The sequence below is a fragment of the Lissotriton vulgaris genome, chromosome 1_2, assembly GCF_964263255.1.
Source record: "Lissotriton vulgaris chromosome 1_2, aLisVul1.2, whole genome shotgun sequence".
NCBI classification, from domain to species: domain Eukaryota; kingdom Metazoa; phylum Chordata; class Amphibia; order Caudata; family Salamandridae; genus Lissotriton; species Lissotriton vulgaris.
Genome location: NC_141686.1, coordinates 94,608,929 through 94,624,378, shown reverse-complemented (window position 1 = coordinate 94,624,378; position 15,450 = coordinate 94,608,929). Strand labels below are relative to the sequence as shown.

At 47.1% G+C, this 15,450-nt stretch overlaps 1 protein-coding gene across 5 annotated transcripts in view; it reads right to left on the bottom strand.

The window, feature by feature from the left end:
• Positions 1-15,450, bottom strand: part of LOC147733979 (adenosine deaminase 2-like) — a 496,154-nt gene that overhangs the window by 173,800 nt on the left and 306,904 nt on the right. For all 5 annotated transcript variants that reach the window (XM_086952891.1, XM_086952892.1, XM_086952890.1 and 2 more), the window contains one exon: positions 723-948. In XM_086952891.1, the coding sequence (XP_086809017.1) occupies positions 723-948 (226 nt within the window). The remainder of the gene's footprint in view (positions 1-722; positions 949-15,450) is intronic.

Below are 15,450 nucleotides of genomic sequence, written 5' to 3'. Positions count from 1 at the left end.
TACAACTGTGATGTCATCAGCAAACACAGACCCAAATTGTCTGCCTCTGAAAAAGCTCTTATTTAAGGGGATCATTTGATAGTACTTTAAGGGTTTAGTGAATAAATATTACCTTGAATAAGACCCTGAGCACTAAAAATTTGGTATGCTTTACATAACCCTCAACTTTACAGCATCAGGTCTCACCCAAATTGCCATGTTCCACAAATATACTATTGCATCAAAACTACAAATGAGGCAAATCATATAGTTAGCTATGGTATTCTGTGTATTACAACAGTTAAAACCCCACTCCTAAGACTGTGGAGAGGTGTGGCGCAGTGGCCAGTGTAGCTGACTTTAGAGCACAGGGTTCTAGGTTCGATCCCTGGCTCCGGCGGCAGCTCAGCTCAGTACTGTGTGACTCTGGGCAATAGCTCACTTACTTTCCACAACGGCCCCCAGGGCCTTGAGACCTGTAAGGGTGAGCAGTTCGCGCTTTACAATTATGGATTTACATTTTATTTTTTTTACAAATGCTGAAGAAACAGTCTCACAGATAGAACCAGAAGTAGAGAAGTATACCAGGGGTCTCCTAAACACAAATCACATTACAGAATGATTACTAAGCCCATAAGGGCTCCTCGGAGGACTAATACAAACCATTAGCCTCAGTTACTCCTGATAGATAATTCCATTGCAAAGCCACCACTTTCCAGAGAAATGTCCACTTATCAACCCACCTGTTATCAAAAGCCTCAATGTCACTCAGCTGCTTCCGGTAGCTCTCAAGCAACACCCAGTCCGAACAGTTAGGCGGTGGTGGGCCCACTGGGGGAGGATTGAAAAACTTGAACTGGACCAAACCCACATTTCTGAAGCAAATGTAACAATTGGGCAAGTATGAGGCCTTCTCCACTAGCCACTTGATGTTCAGAATGGCAAAATCATGCAAGTGCAAAGCTGCTCCTACATATGAAAGGAAAAGGCAGACATGGAGTGAAACGATGGTTACGACAAAGTCTGAGCTTGCAAGAAGTGAATCTTACATATTCAATGATACAATATTATTATTAAGCTTATTACATTTTAACATACAACACCAAATGATTGCTTCTGGTCCATAGTAGAAATGCAATAGGTAGCCTGTATTAATCCATAAAAAGGTATTTTTCAGTGGTACGAGAATCTTTGTCAGATATATGAGTAGCTTTGACCAGAAACTGATGACAAGAATGGTCCACCTACTCTCGTTACAAAACCTATCTCACTTTCCCCCAGCCCTCAATCTGGATTTTCGAGTCTTCCAGAATATTTGTAGTATCCACTTGAAAGGTGTGTAGGTTTTAGAGATCAGTCTACTATTGGACTATTGGAATCTAAGCACAAGATCTCTCAATGAGTATCTCTACATGGCTCTATGCATGTTCGCTAGAGAATGCGCACCTACCCTCGACTCAAATAGGACGGACTGCAAGGATAACAGAATGTTAACATGGGAAATATGGCAAAAAGATTAAAGAGAATAATGAATACAAAAAGAAGAACTGGTAGTGATAATGTGTTTTATTTTTTATTAGAATTCAATAATGATCAATCCATAATGAAGAAAACTTTTACTGTTACACTTACCTTAACCTCTATCCAAAGCCTATCCCTTATGCTCAACTGAACAGTTAAAATGTGTGTGAGTCCCTAACTTGCCATAGGGTAGGCAGAACAAAGCATATATTTTGGGAGAGGAGATTCTAGTTGCCCTTAGATACGTCCTGAAAAACGAAGAGTAACAAGAGGAGCAGGTAGGCCGACTTGAAGTTTTAAGCGCACTATAAAGCTTGAGGCATACTGGAGTGAAGTTAAGCCAATTCTAAAAAGGCAATGAATAAACAGCACAAGTATTGATGCACTCAACCATATGCTGCAACGACTTGCCCATTTCCCCATATTCGAGGGTTAATTTATTAACCATTTAATCAACTTCGGTGGCTCCCTTGACTCTAAAACAGCACTCCTAATTGATAAGTCCTGCACACTATCAAGGAAGCTATATAGTGTCCTAAGCTCCACATCAAGGAAGAGTCTGGATTTACTATTGAACAATGTGGAGGTAACTTGGTACCTTCGACTTAACACAAATTTTATAAGAACCTTGTCCTGATGAAGGTCCTATTGATATACCGAAACGCTGCGTCGACAACTTTTGCAATAAATATGTTTTTAAATGCCTTTCAAATGTAATGACACTGTTTTTAATTGTTTGTTTGTGGCACTCAAACACTTTTAAAGTAAAACGGTTTTTATGATTGTATCATCTTCCAAATAAATTGTACAATTTTTCTATTATATTTTCTTCTATTATTGTTTTATTTTTTTATTGAATGTTCACTTGTGATTCATTATTCATGTGGCAATGGTCTGTATCTAAGGGCAACTAGAATCTCCTCTCCCAAAATATATGCTTTGTTCTGCCTACCCTATGGCAAGTTAGGGACTCACACACATTTTTTCAGTTCATTACTCCTTGTCCCCCATTGGATTTAAAAGGAGACCTCCCTGTCCTTTTTGAAGCAACTGAACAGTTAGCCTTTCTCTAACTCTATTCCTTTTTCAACACCAACATAATCCTATTTATAACCCATTACTGAATACCAATTTATGTCAGGACCGGAGGCTCCGATTATGCTTTTCTCTCTTCACTTTATTCTGTAACAATTTTCCCAGCAGCCAGAAAAGCTATAAATGCCATAGTTTTTTTCACAAGGGGTACTGCTACACCAGTTATCTTTATTTAGACCACACCCCTACTTAGATAGGTCACACCCCTTTGAGGTTTGCCCCGCACCTTTTAGAGCACCACCAGGTTTTTTTTTCCACTCAAAGCCCTCAATCAATCAATCAAGACATTTATAGAGCGCACTACTTACCCGGAGGGTCTCAAGGCGCTTGGGGGGGGGGGGAGGGGGTGCTGCTACTGCTCGAACAGCCAGGTCTTGAGCTTCTTCCTGAAGGAGAGGTGGTCTTGGGTCAGGCGCAGGTCGGTCGGGAGGGAGTTCCAGGTCTTGGCGGCCAAGTAGGAGAAGGACCTTCCTCCTGTTGTCGTTCTTCGGATGCCGGGGACAGCGGCGAGGGCGTGACTGGCTGATCGGAGATGGCGTTTGGGAGCGTAGAAGTTGATGCGGTTGTTGAGGTAGCTCGGGCCTTGATCGCGTAGGGCTTTGTGTGCGTGGGTGAGGAGACGGAAGGTGATTCTTTTGTTGACGGGGAGCCAGTGCAGGTCTCTCAGATGTCCGGAAATATGGCTGTGTCGTGGGATGTCGAGGATGAGTCTGGCTGAGGTGTTCTGGATCCGCTGGAGTCTCTTCTGGAGCTTGGCGGTGGTTCCGGCGTAGAGGGCGTTGCCGTAGTCCAGTCGGCTGGTGACGAGGGCCTGGGTGACCGTGTTCCTGGTCTCGGTGGGGATCCACCGGAAGATCTTCCGTAACATGCGCAGGATGTTGAAGCACGACGAGGAGACGGCGTTGACTTGTCTGGTCATGGAGAGGGAGGAGTCCAGGATGACGCCCAGGTTCCGTGCGTGGTCTGTCGGTTTGGGTGCGGGGCCCAGGGCGGGGGGCCACCAGGAGTCGTCCCAGGCGGAGGGCGAGGAGCCCAGGATGAGGAACTCCGTCTTGTCTGAGTTCAGTTTCAGGTGGCTGGTCGTCATCCACTCGGCTACGTGTTTCATCCCTTCGTGAAGGTTGGCTCTGGCGGTGGCGGGGTCGTTGGTCAGGGAGAGGATCAGCTGGGTGTCGTCAGCGTAGGAGATGATGTTGAGGTTGTGCTGGCGTGCGATGGCCGCGAGGGGGGTCATGTAGACGTTGAAGAGGGTGGGGCTCAGCGAGGATCCTTGAGGGACGCCGCAGAGGACTTCGGTGGCCTCTGACTTGTACGGTGGTAGTCGGACTCTCTGTGTTCTTCCGTTGAGGAAGGAGATGATCCACTCCAGTGCCCTCTCCTGGATTCCGACGTTGCTGAGGCGCTGCACTAGAATGCGGTGGCAGACAGTGTCGAAGGCCGCGGAGAGGTCTAGGAGGATGAGGGCCGCTGTTTCTCCGTTGTCCATCAGGGCTCGGATGTCATCGGTGGCCGCGATGAGGGCGGTCTCGGTGCTGTGGTTGGCTCGGAAGCCACACTGTGAGGGGTCGAGGGATCCGTTCGTCTCGAGGAAGGCGGCCAGCTGCTTGTTGACGGTCTTCTCGATGACTTTGGCTGGAAACGGGAGGAGCGAGATGGGGCGGTAATTCTTGAGTTTGGTGGGGTCCGCTGTGGGTTTCTTGAGTAGGGCGCTGAGTTCGGCATGCTTCCAGCTCTCCGGGAAGGTGGCGGTGTCGAAGGAGGTGTTGATGATGTCCCGCAGGTGGGGTGCGATGACAGCGTCGGCCTTGTTGAAGACGTGGTGAGGGCAGGGGTCGGTCGGAGATCCGGAGTGGATTTAGTTCATCATGCGGACGGTGTCTTCGGTGCTGATCGGAGTCCAGGCACGGAGGGTGGTGGTGGGGGGCGGTGGTTTGGTCGTGGCGTGCGTCCGTTGAGTGCTGAAGCTGTTGTGTATGTCCGCGATCTTGTTGTGGAAGTAGGAGGCGAGGGAGTTGCAGAGGTCTTGCGATGGGGTGATATCGTTGTTGCCGGCGTTGGGGTTGGAGAGCTCTTTCACGATGTTGAAGAGTTCCTTGCAGTTGTGTGCGTTATTGTCCAGCCTGTCCTTGAATGCAGTTTTCTTGGTGGCGCGGATCAGTTGGTGGTGCTTCCGGGTGGCAAGCTTGAGGGTGGTCATGTTGTCCGGTATTGGTTCCCTTCTCCAGGCTTTCTCGAGGGCTCGGCAGTCTTCTTGGAGCTCTTGAGTTCGTCGGTGAACCATGGGGCCTTCTTGCTGCCGGGTCTGCTGGGCGGGGTCCTCAGTGGGGCGAGTTCGTCCGCCCAGTTGCTGATCCACTTCGTGAGGTTGTCGGCGGCCTGGCTGGGGTTCGCTGAGCTGGCGGGAGGGTGCTGGCTCAGGGAAGCGGCGAGCTGGTCAGCTGTGATCTTGTTCCAGCTTCTTCGAGCAACCTGTTGCTGGTGGTGGTGGATCGTCGTTCTTTTGAAGGTGAAGTGGACGCAGCTGTGGTCCGTCCAGTGGAGTCCGGTGGCGTGGCTGAAGACGATGTCTTTGCAGGATGAGAAGACTGCGTTGAGTGTGTGTCCGGCGAGGTGGGTGGGGGTGGACACCAGCTGCTTGAGACCGAGGTTGGCGAGGTTGTCGAGCAGGGTGATGGTGTTGCGGTCGTTGTTGTTCTCCAGGTGGAAGTTGATGTCCCCCAGGAGGATGTAGTCGGGGGAGGGGAGGGCATGCGGGCTGATGAAGTCGGCGATGTCCTCGCTGAATTGTGTGCGTGGTCCCGGGGGTCGGTAGATCAGGGTGCCTCTGAGGGTGGTTTTGGGGTCCGTGTGGATCTGGAAGTGCAGGTGTTCGGCGGTTGTCAGGGTGTCGTCGGTGTTGGTCTTGATGCGGATGGTGTCCCTGTAGATGCCCTGGCAACCTCACCCGCCCCTGTCCCGCCTTCAGCCTCCGAGCCAGTCCCGCCCCCGCACCGGATTACCCTGACAATAATGGGGATTTCCCGGAGGATTCAAACGATGATACAGGGTCTTTGCGATCTTTGCGCCCGGCTGGTTCTTCCACCTCTCTGCCGCAGGACAGCTCGGGCATGCTTGATCCGGATAAAATTATTCATCCCCGGTCGGCGGCCTGGGTCCCTGGGGAAAAGGTGGCTAAGTTTGTGGCCAGCCACCTCCGCAAGGTCCTGGAGAAGGAGGTTAGGGGTTGCCTTCAGTCTGAATGTCTGCACCCTACTTTGGACGGGAAGGTGGCCTGTACACCAGAGCTTGATTCCAAAAAGGCAACCTTCCTGGCCAAATATATGAAAGAACCGTGGAAGGGAATAGACCGCTCTTGGCGTTCATGCCAAGATAAACTGCTGGACGCCATAGGGCCTTTAACCAAGATCTTGGACTTGGCGGAGGAGGCCAAAGATTCAGGGACCGCCATTTCCCCGGAGGTACTCTCCAATGGGGCTCAGCGCGCCATAACATTCTTGGGCAACGCCAACTGTGCCCTGTCGACGGAGCGTCAGCGATCTCTGCTAATTAAGGGGGTCATTAGGATTGCGGTTTTTCCGTATCCTCGGGGCCGGCGGAAGCCACCGCCGGCCCCGAGGATGCGGAAAAACCGCAGCGGACTGACCAAGGACCCACCGCCACATTAGGATGGCTGGTGGGTCCTGGTTTCCGTCCGCAGCTTTTCCGCCGCGGCTGGCTTACAACCGCGGCGGAAAAGCTCTGATATGGTGACGGTGTCTCTCAGACACCGTCCGCCATATCAGGATGGGATTTTAAAAGTGCTTTTCCGCGGCGGGTTTTCCCGCCGTGGAAAAGCATACGGATCTTCACCTAGGGGGCCCGTTGCGGGCCCCCTAGGTGAAGGGGGGGTGGGGGTGCACATGGGGGGTACCTATGGTACCCCCCTGCATTTGCATGCAGAAAGCGGCAGGCACCGCGCGGTGCCTGCCTCTTTCTGCATGCAAATGCAATGCGTGCATTTTTAACATTGCCGCAGGTGCAGCTTGAAGCTGCACCCGCGGCAATGTTAAAAATAGAGGATGTGACCGCCAGTGTGGCGGTCACATCCTAATCGCACAGGAGGGGACTCCGCAGCCCATGCGGACGTCCCCTCCTCCTCAATGATCGCGGACGGACGCAAGTCCGTCCGCGATCATAATCGGCCCCTAAATCGGACCCTAAGGGGCAGTGGCACAAGGGGAGCTCTTCGGGGATCCCTTTGTAAAGGAGCTAGGAATGTTTGTGGCCACGTTTACCTCACTGGACAATGCCCAGTCCCACATTAAGACGGTTTTCCTGCCCCGGGACTCTCAAGGGGCCAGTCGCAGTAGGGGCCGAGCTACTGGCCGTGGTGTGCACTCCGTTCCCAACAGGGGACAAGGCTCCGGGCGAGGTCAGTACTCCACCAGCGCCATTTACTCCAAGTTCTACCCCACATGGGGGCAACGGTTCAGAGGTCGTGGTTTCAAGAACAACGCCAACAGAGGAGGCAATACCAGTAAGTGTTTGGCCAGGTGCACATCTTTGTATCGGGGGTCGGCTGCCGCGCTTCGAAGACGCTTGGGCAGGTATTACAACAGATGCTTGGGTTTTGCAAACCATCCGGGGGTTTCACATAGAGTTCTACAACACCCCTCGTCAGGGGTCAAGGCAGATGGAGGTCGCCGGGCGGTCATCAACCTCAAGGAGTTCAACGGGTGGTTGGTGTACCAACATTTCAAGATGGAAGGGATCCATCTGCTCAGGGATATTCTCCTTCCATCCAAATGGATGGTGCGTCTGGACCTCAAGGATGCGTACTTGGTGGTTCCCATTCATCCATCACACAGGCGGTTCCTCCAGTTCTGCTGGAATGATCAGGTGTACGAGTTCACCGCCCTTCCGTTCGGTCTTTCCTCAGCACCTTGATGCTTTACACCATGCCATGAGAATACAAGTGTTTTCTTGCTCTTCAACTCGTGTGATGCTTCTCCTGCAAATAAAGTGCTCTTCAACTTGTTTTCACTTCGACCGTTGCTTCTCTGACTCAGTTTTTTTTTACATTTGTTAATACCTATCCTGCTTTGATTGCCAAAGTTGCTACCCCTCCCACACCAACTTCACTCTTCCACACACACTTTTCTATTGCTTCCCAACCCCTCCTGGCCCTTTAAAAACCCAGGTTACATTTTTGGTGGGCCAACAACTGCCAATTGCTGGCAGGGCACTTTGTTTTCATAAAGGCGCTTTGAATATGTTTAAATATTTTTATTTACTGATCCAGGTCGCATTTACTATCTTGGAACAGGTAAATAAACAAAATAACGGGCACATCATGATGTGTGCTGGTGCATGTATGCGTCATCACATATGACATTAGACTAGGTATATCCATTGGCAATTGCTCGGCTATTACCCCCAACCCAATCTTCTTTTGCTCAAAGTGCCATTTCAGTTTGGACTCATCCATATGCAAATCAGTCTTGACCCTGCTCCAATAGGGACAGTCCAGCCTAAACTACCAGGCCAGATCCTCCTTGAACTAGATTACCAGCAATCCTAGACCGGTTTCGTCCTGATTAAGGCTCCCCAGTAAAGTATAGCATCATAGAATCATGATGTGTATACCTGCATATACCTCATAGTGCTCTTTTTAGGTCGAGCGTCAGCGAAAGACCTATTGTTTTTGCTTTCGGGGGAATCTGAGACAGCGTTCGGTTACGCGCCTCTGCTGTCTCAGATTCGCCCTCGAGGGCGCGCACGGCGCCGTGCACATCCCCTGCCTCCCATTCACAGCCTCTCTCAATCACACACAGCCACACTCACGCATGCGCGCACACACACACATACACCCACGCAGGCACAATGCATCGGGACACACATATACACACGCACAGCTAACAGACACACAGCCACACATATACATATACACATACAGCTACACACGCGCACACACACAGTTACACCCACACACACGCCCCACCCCCCCCACTCACCGGGCTCTTCTTGTTTCCAAGGCTGCCGTGCACATCCCCTGTCCCGCACACACACAGACACGCAGGCACACACACACACGCAGGCATACCCACGCACGCACACTACATACACACACGTGCACACAGACACACATACTGCCGTCGCCCCCACCCCGCCCCGCCTTCGCACACACACACACACACAAGCGCACCAAACCCCCCCCACCCCTACAACTAAACCCACTTACCGGCACTCCGGACATCTGCAGACTCCGCGGGGCTCTTCCTCTGGCCAGGCACTCCGTGGACGCGGGCTTCACAAAACGGAAGTCCCGCCCCACGATAGGTTTCGGTTTTGTCAGTGCGCGCGCAGGTCTTGTTTCGCATATTGCACTTGGCTTGAGTTGGCAGCCACGTAGGAGCAATCGGATGTTTCAGCTTTTCTGCTGGGAGACAGGAGGTAAGGTCAGGGAGGCGAACGGCCCCCACGGATTAATTGCCTTGATAGACATCGCGCTAATGAGCTATTGATAAAATGCTATCTGCTTTGGTGCATCTTGTGTTTCCCTGTGTTACCAGTAAAGAGCAAGAGGTCCTCCTTTTCACAATCAGCCTCGTCTGGCAGACGATCTGCCATTTGCACCCATGAACCGTGCCTGCACATTGCATGCTGTCAAAATGAAACGTATTGTAAAATCCCGTGTCTGCTTATTTTTTTGTGACTGGAAAGGTGCAAAATCTTGAAAGCTCGTGTTAGAACGGGTTATTGGTTTTCATGTGCTTGTTCTGGATGCTATTAACAATGTGTGGCTTTCTGTAACCGCACAACTCCATATACACAATCATTTGAATACCATACAATATAATGGCTAATCTTCCAGTAACTGCACATGAGGGAAAACATCCTCTCGTTCAATAGAGCATCTGCCTTTCTGGTTTAGTTTCCGATTCTGTATTCAAAGGTTCTGCTGCTGTGATACTTTAAGGGCGCTGTTTGCTTCCTCATGAGAGCTCTCCCTCCAGAATACGATGCTTAAACGTTGTATTAGGTGCTGAGCACCTGCAGTGCTTCAGTTTGGAATAGAACCCTTTACTGGCCCTCACAGAACCAAGTGACGGTGTCTAACATTAGGTGTGGGCTGAGATTATTTCTGTGAATCGACATGCGCGCTAGCCATCCAAAGAATAGTGCTACGGAGCCCCGTGCAGGTTATCTGGTGCTATAGAAGCAGAACTGCCCGATACAGTGAACAAGAGTGTGTTGTTAATTACTGAAATCACAACACCAGCGCCATGCGGGCATTGGCGCAGAGAGAATTACGGGTAAATTATCTCTGTGCCTGTAAACCAAGGATGGACAAGAAGCATCCACAATGACGACAACATATACATCGCACTTTGGCTTATATCATAGGCAGACACCATGGACGCTTTTTAAGATCTAGCTGTATATGCTGATTTTTTTATGAAACAGTCTAAAACCCAAGGTTTTACAGTGAGTTTTTAAGCTTCTTTTAATGATAACCTGTGGGTTCAAGGAACACTTTTGCATCAGAGCTTTTACATAGAGGAGCTTTTGGTATTCAGATATTTTACCACTTTATCATGAGAGTAGGTTTGTGGCAGTGGAATAGTGTGACAAGGGTGTCTAAGCAGACTGGCCTCAGTTGAATTACAGCAACAACAAAACAACAGATCACCACATCACACTAACAAAACTAAACACTACTATAACAAATTAGCAAAACAACAAAATACAACACAAAAACACAAATCAGCAGCAGAACACAATAATACACCAGCACAACACAACAACAAACCGTATTCAGTAGCAGTGTGCTATTAGTTTGTGTTCTTATTTGTTATACTTGTATTGATGCTTATCATTGTTGTGTCTATGTTGTTATTTTGCTGGCTAGTGTGTTCTTGTATGAGAAATGGGACTGTCAAATTGTCTTACTGAGTCCTGCTACTATCCTGTTATGCAGCTCCCTTTACAAACTTCAGGAAACATACTACCTTCTCATCCAAAGCAGCATATCCCATTATCACAACGCGCAAAACAATTACCACTGCCACAAAGAGAACAAGCATTTGCAATGCAATAGGTCTCGCATTTGTTACAGTTTAAGTTATTGGCATTGTAAATTACAATGCCTTTTATTTATCGGTTTTGAAAACCAACGCATAAATAAAAGGCATTGTCATTTACAATGCCAATAGCTCAAACACTCGCAAATGCGAGACCTATTGCATTGCAAATGCTTGTTCATAATTTGATTTTACTAATGCTGCACAGCATCAGCCGGTATTCAGGCGTATAGTCTGCGGAAACTCCAGCTGGTCCAAAACCAGGCGGCTCGATTAGTTTATGGCCTATCACGTTCCCATCACTCAACCCCTTTATTGAAGGCGCTTCATTGGTTACCTGTTAGGGAGCGAGCCCTATTTAAAATAGGTTGTATGGTTTTCCAGGCTCCCGCCTTCATCTCTTCCCTGATCAGGGAGTACACCCCCGCCAGAGAGCTACGCTCCTCCTCACAGTCATTCCTGCTGGTCCCTCGCTATAAGCGCAAAAAGTGGGGAGGGGACAACTTTTCTACCTTGGCACCCACCTTTTGGAACTCTCTCCCCGACCATCTAAGATCTGCCACGCATTATCTTCCCTTCCGGAAAGACCTCAAGACTTTTCATTTTAAACAGGCTTTCTCTCTGTAAACTGCTTCCACTCTCTTGAATACGTGGCTGCCATCTTTCTCCTATGGTACCCTCCCTTCACAGCGCCAAGAAACCACTAGGTGAATGTTGCGCTCTATAAATATTTTTAAGTTCAAATTCAAATCAGCCAAAAGCATTTTTCTTTGGCTAAGGAGTCACATAATCTGCAATAGAGCTAGCAAAGTCAACAGATAAAAAAAGAACGATCTATTGGCCATCTCAATGCTTGTTAATTTATGTGGGATAGTAATCAGAAAAAATATCAAAAACATGCATTGCATTAATAGCCATTAGTTTTTCCTTCATTATTACATAACAGAAACTTGATTTCTGTTAAAATGAAACCTGCAGTCAGGTAGGCTTAAAAATGGTCTTTAATATGAGCAGTTTGAATACACAACCCCCACGGACCTGGATCCAACTTCAACTGTCGAGAGTGAGGTTCCAGCAAGAACATTCTCAAAAGAACTTAGAACGAAGATACATCATATAATTAACATGGTAAAAATACTATAAAGAAACTAAACCATAACAATTTCACAATTCATTTTGAATTTCTCATTACTGTACTTCATCATAGTTTATGTTTACACTTTTTCTTTGAACAATGAAGAAAATGTACAAATGTCGGACCTCAAAACGTAGATGGACCCCCAGCCTTCTATAGGGAGGTAATAACCACGTCTTGGTTCATATCTTAGGCAAACCTACATCAGAATGTATATGGCTCGTCGTGTTATTACTTTTTAATGGAGAACATCATCTAAGGCAGAACAATTTCCCTTTGCAAATGGATGTCATGGATTGTAAATGGATTCTAAATGTCATGTTGATGATGATCTATGAAATATTTTTTAAAAAGGAGTTCTAGTGTCTAGCACATTTGTATTGACTACGACCAGCTCTGAATACCATTTCACTGCATCAGTCTCTCTCAAGCTGCTCTACCATTGTATGAATTTTGGCACTGCATGACCTGTTTGAGGGACTAGCCATTTGCACCATCTATTTATTAAACCACCTTCATCATTTGCTCCTGTGGTTCCGAGTACCATAGTGAAGATCTGAATGAGGGGACAAACACATAACATATTAACTCCACACCTAATACCTCCCCCGCTAATTACTGGACATTTTGTAATGAGGTCCTTTGTATTCTCATCAGAAGTGTCTGTTGTTCGGGGATGGACTGGTCAGAAGAAGGGTGCTGATCTATTCTATGCTTGTGCCTACAGCATGGAAAGCTCAGCCCCTCCGTGCGTAGTCACCCTTGCCTCCTTGAAGACAGAAAGAGTTTATTAACTTGTCTAATAGTGAAATAGTTCTTTTATCACCTTTCCTGCTCACATGACTACACCGAGAAGCCCCAGGAAAGGTCTATCCTCCATTAAAACTCTGACAGCACAAGAGGACTCCCTCACATGGGATCCTCCATAGGGACCAGCTCAGGGCGCAGATTAAGGAATCGGCAAACACTGTGCTATACATTAACTGAGTAAAATAACATAACAGAGTACAATAAAGAAAGTAGGCTGAAACAAATGCTGAATACTCACATAGGATTCTTGTCCCTGACATGGACAGGTTAGAACCCATGGACTGCGGTACATCTTCAAACTCATCTGCATGACATCACAATTTGAGAACTCTTCCTATCACAGCGGAACCTACACATATTCCCCTCATGAAACGGTCACTTTGTCCAAAGTCACATAGACACGAACCCCAGACCCCCTCTGAATTTGACAAAACCAGCTCTGCAGCCTAAGAATGGGTCACTTTTTCCCCACTCAATACCCCATGTTCAATCATGGCTTCTCAGTGGGTTGAATACATCTATTTCATGCATCATGTCAGCCTGAGGATGTTAATATCCCCCCCAATCTGCCTACTTCCGTTCACGAGTTCTGGTGGGCTGTTGCACGCAGTATATTTTGTCTAAAATGTTTCTCTATTCCACCATTGTATTTCAAGTCAGCATGTTTAAGTATAAATCGATTTTTATTAGCAAAATACTCAATGCGAAAATACATTACAGTATCGCCTACAACCCAGCGGGCCGGCAGGGTCATATTCAATCCAGGAAGGCAGGCAGGGAGATCAAAACTCACCCAATCAGTAAAATACATAGCATCACCTACAACCCATACAAGGCCGACCGCGTAGGTAAAAGGCATAAGTGGTAGGTCTAGAATCCACAATGAGTGAATAACAGAGTCCAGTGCACTGCAGGAATTGGGAACAGCAGCCTACTGAAGCCTGAAACAAACCATTAAGTGCAAGTGGGTCTGCTTTTAATGGGAAAAACAAAAGAACACCAGGGGAACCCCCCTCCCACCCCCACCCCATCTCTCTCCAGTGAGTACAAATCAAAAGAGAAAACAAACTAGCCTGTAGCTAACGAGTGTGGTACCCTACATTGCTAGAGAGGGTCATAAGGCCCTTCAAAGGTAGCTGCACTATGCTTCCACACCATCCTCGGGAATAAATTTCAAAATCCGGAGATAGGACAGGACAGTTCGCGGAATCCAGTGGATAGAATGGAAATAAAGGGGGGCCCAGATCTTAGCATATTTCGATTTATGGCCAAGGGTAGCCATTGACAGCCTCTCCATGCCTAAACGGCACCATAAAGTCAACATATTTTCACCGTTTATTAGGTAATCATTATTCTGTGCATAACTATTCCTAGATAGTTGCCGTGTTGAGTTTCTTCATGGTTCTTTACATGTAGACACTCGGGCTTACTTTTAATTTGTGCACAATCAGTAAGTTTACTATGATCGGCACGTGCGACTTCCAATAAATATCCCGTGCGCATGCGCACTTAGGGTACTGTGTGTAATGTTGTGTTTCTTTAACATGCACCTTTTCCTTTAAGATTCTTGCTTCCCTGCTCGGGACACTTCATGGAACAAGAATGTTGTACAGTTCTTAGAATAAGAATGTGACTGTATTCTAGGTCAGTTACGACCTTGGGCTGTTGGTGGATGAGGCGATTAAACTACACTGGAGAATTACTCTTCGTTTCAGTTTAATTTATTTTCGGAAACACCACATTAATATTGGCGACGATCCTACCTCGATGCCTCAACACACAGCCTTCCCCGATTCGATCTTCCTCCCCAGCGGTTGATTTACTTGAGAAGGAAGCGTTGTCTTCCCAGCGGCTGATTAAGCGAGTCAAGAAGACGTTTGTCGACTGGATGGTGCGGTGAGGAGTACAGCGGGAGGATAATTAGTTATAAGGGGACTTTAAAAAATAAAAAAATTTAAAAAATAACGCGCTCCACGTTAACGCTACAGTTTAAAGTTGCTCGCGCTGCTCGCGTGAAGGGGCGCGATCGGAATTGAAATACGTAGCGCGTTTCAGGCAAAGCCTCTCTGCGGGTCAGTGACGCATTGTGCACACGTGCACTTCTGTGACGTAGGACGCTGTGATTCAACCGCGTCCTTTGCGTTTCACTGACAGGAATAATTGGAAAAAGAACGAGTATTATCTAAACGTTCTCTTCAACAATTCAAAGAAAGGAATAAAGCTTTGCTTAAGGAAACAGAGAAAAGGATTATCTAAACGTTCTCTTTTTACTATTCTAAGAAAAGAACATTGTTTATAGAAACAGATTAAAAGAACAATATCTCTGTTTTACTAAGTCTTTATTCCTATTGTTAAAAGAAAAAAAAAAGAGAAAATAAAGCAGAGCTGAGGCGAAGAAGTCATTGTTACATAACAATACCTATTAAAAAGACAAGTATTTGATTCAAGTAAAATTACATGTTAAAGATGAATCTTTGAAGGAGAGCAATTTTAAATATTTACAAAGAAGAAGAACACAGTCTGCATTGTAATTCAAAAATATTAGTTCATTTTTTTTTAAGGAAAAAATGCAAAATGTAACCCAGCCTGCGTTTTTTTTGATAAGTCCTGGTGAACCAAACGTAAAATGGCAGAAATGGAAGAAAATTTTTGCAAATTACGCAAGAGTATGTGGCACAAACTTAAGTGCAGAAAGAAAACACTCATTATTATTGCACTGTTTAGGAGGAGAAGGTCAGGATGTACTAGAGCATCTACCAGAACTCACAGCAGCGGAACAGAGGAACTTAAATGAGTACGAAATAGCCATAGAACAGTTAGATCGTCATTACCTCCCAAGGTTGAGCA